This window comes from Quercus lobata, chromosome 1 (genome assembly GCF_001633185.2).
Source record: "Quercus lobata isolate SW786 chromosome 1, ValleyOak3.0 Primary Assembly, whole genome shotgun sequence".
NCBI lineage: Eukaryota > Viridiplantae > Streptophyta > Magnoliopsida > Fagales > Fagaceae > Quercus > Quercus lobata.
In genome coordinates, this window is record NC_044904.1 from 53,184,343 (window position 1) to 53,186,048 (window position 1,706).

The window sequence follows — 1,706 nt, forward strand, 5'->3', positions numbered from 1 at the left end:
GAGGAAGACCAGCAGCAAGGCAAGGGGAAGGGCAATGTTATCCCTCAAAAGAGGAGGGATTTTAGGTCGGACAGATACAACAATAACAGACCCCAGAGGGATTTTGCGGGACAATCTGGATCTATAGCTCCTCAGGTGGTTAACACTGTGTTCCAATAACCAATACATCAAGTCTTGGAAAAGATCAAGAATGAGCCATACTTCAAATGACCAAACAAAATGGGAGGAGATCCCTTGAGGCGCAATTAAAGCCTCCATTAACAATACCACCAGGAGCAGGGGCATACCACCGAGGACTGCAAGACTCTGTGGAACCATTTGGAGCAATTAGTCAGAGAGAGAAGGTTACAACAATTTTTGTATCGGCCCAACGGACAAAGCGACCAATCAAGGTCAGGGGCTTAGGGGAACGCTTCTTCAAGGACCTCGTTAGGCATAATTAATGTCATTTTTGCTGCGCCTGGGAGGATTGCTTCTCATCCTTCCAGGGTGATGTCTGTACCTCAACTACTAGCCAGGGACCTTGATTGTGTGCCGGAAAGGGCTAGAATGGAGATCCAACCGATACTGAGTTTTTTTGATGAGGACAAGATAGGAACCATCCAGCCATACGATAATACTTTGGTGATTACCCTTAGAATAGGAGGGTATGATGTGAAAATGGTGATGGTAGACTAGGACAGTGGTGTAGAGATTATGTACCTTGACTTGTACAGGGGGCTAAACTTAAAGCCTAAGGACCTGACAGTTTATGATTCACCTTTGGTGAGTTTCGACAGGAAGGTTATCATCCCAAAGGGTCAGATCAGGTTGCCCGTGCAGGCGGGTTTAGAAGTGGTTGAAGTGGACTTCATTGTGGTGGACGCATACTCTCCTTACACGGCCATTGTGGCCAGATCCTGGCTTCATGCCCTGGGGGCCGTTTCTTCTACCCTGCATTTGAAATTGAAGTATCCATTAGGGGATCGGATTGAGGAGTTCATGGGGAGTCAATCCATGGCTAGGCAGTGCCTTATGGCTACAATTATGCATCAGCCTGCGGCTGAGTCCTCGGCCTCTACTGAGGGGGGCTTATAGCAATCAAAGTCTCTGGTGTTGCCTATTGATGGGCCAGCCGAGGAGGAGAAATGTGAGGATTTGGAGAAAATTGTTATGGGTGGTGATCCGGAGAAGTTTTTTCAGGTTGAAGCCTAGCTACCTCCTCAGGATAAGGAAGAACTGATAGAATTTCTCATGAGGAACGTTGATGTGTTCACGTGGAGTACTTACGAAGCTCCAGGGGTGGATTCAAGCTTCATCTACCATCATTTGAATGTCAATCTATCTGTCACCCCCAAAAAGTAACCACCTCGGCGCTCATCTAAGGATCATTCTGATGCTGTCAAAGACGAGGTGATGAAGCTCAAGCAGGCTAGGGCGATCAAAGAGGTATTCTAGCCTGAATGGTTGGCTAATATAATGGTAGTAAAGAAGAAGAATGGGAAGTGGTGGGTGTGTGTGGATTTCACAGACTTGAACAAAGCCTGTCCAAAGGACCCTTTCTCATGCCTCGGATTGATTAGCTAGTGGACGCAACTGTAAGCTATCCTCGAATTTTGTCACTCCTATTGGAAACTACAATTACAAGGTGATGCCTTTTGGATTGAAAAATGCAGGGTCTACCTATCAAAGGATGATGACTAGGATGTTTGACCCACAATTGGAAA

The 1,706-nt window shown here is 46.4% G+C and overlaps 1 protein-coding gene across 1 annotated transcript; it reads left to right on the forward strand.

Moving 5' to 3' along the window:
• Positions 1 to 696: 696 nt before the first annotated feature.
• Positions 697 to 1,077, forward strand: LOC115955558. The gene has a single exon (XM_031073728.1). The coding sequence runs from the start codon at positions 697 to 699 to the stop codon at positions 1,075 to 1,077; it is 381 nt and encodes a 126-aa protein (XP_030929588.1).
• The last annotated feature ends 629 nt before the right edge of the window (positions 1,078 to 1,706 follow it).

Bases quoted from the DNA above. Each gene is read 5' to 3' on its own strand.
- LOC115955558 (XM_031073728.1), top strand. From the start codon at position 697: ATGTACCTTGACTTGTACAGGGGGCTAAACTTAAAGCCTAAGGACCTG.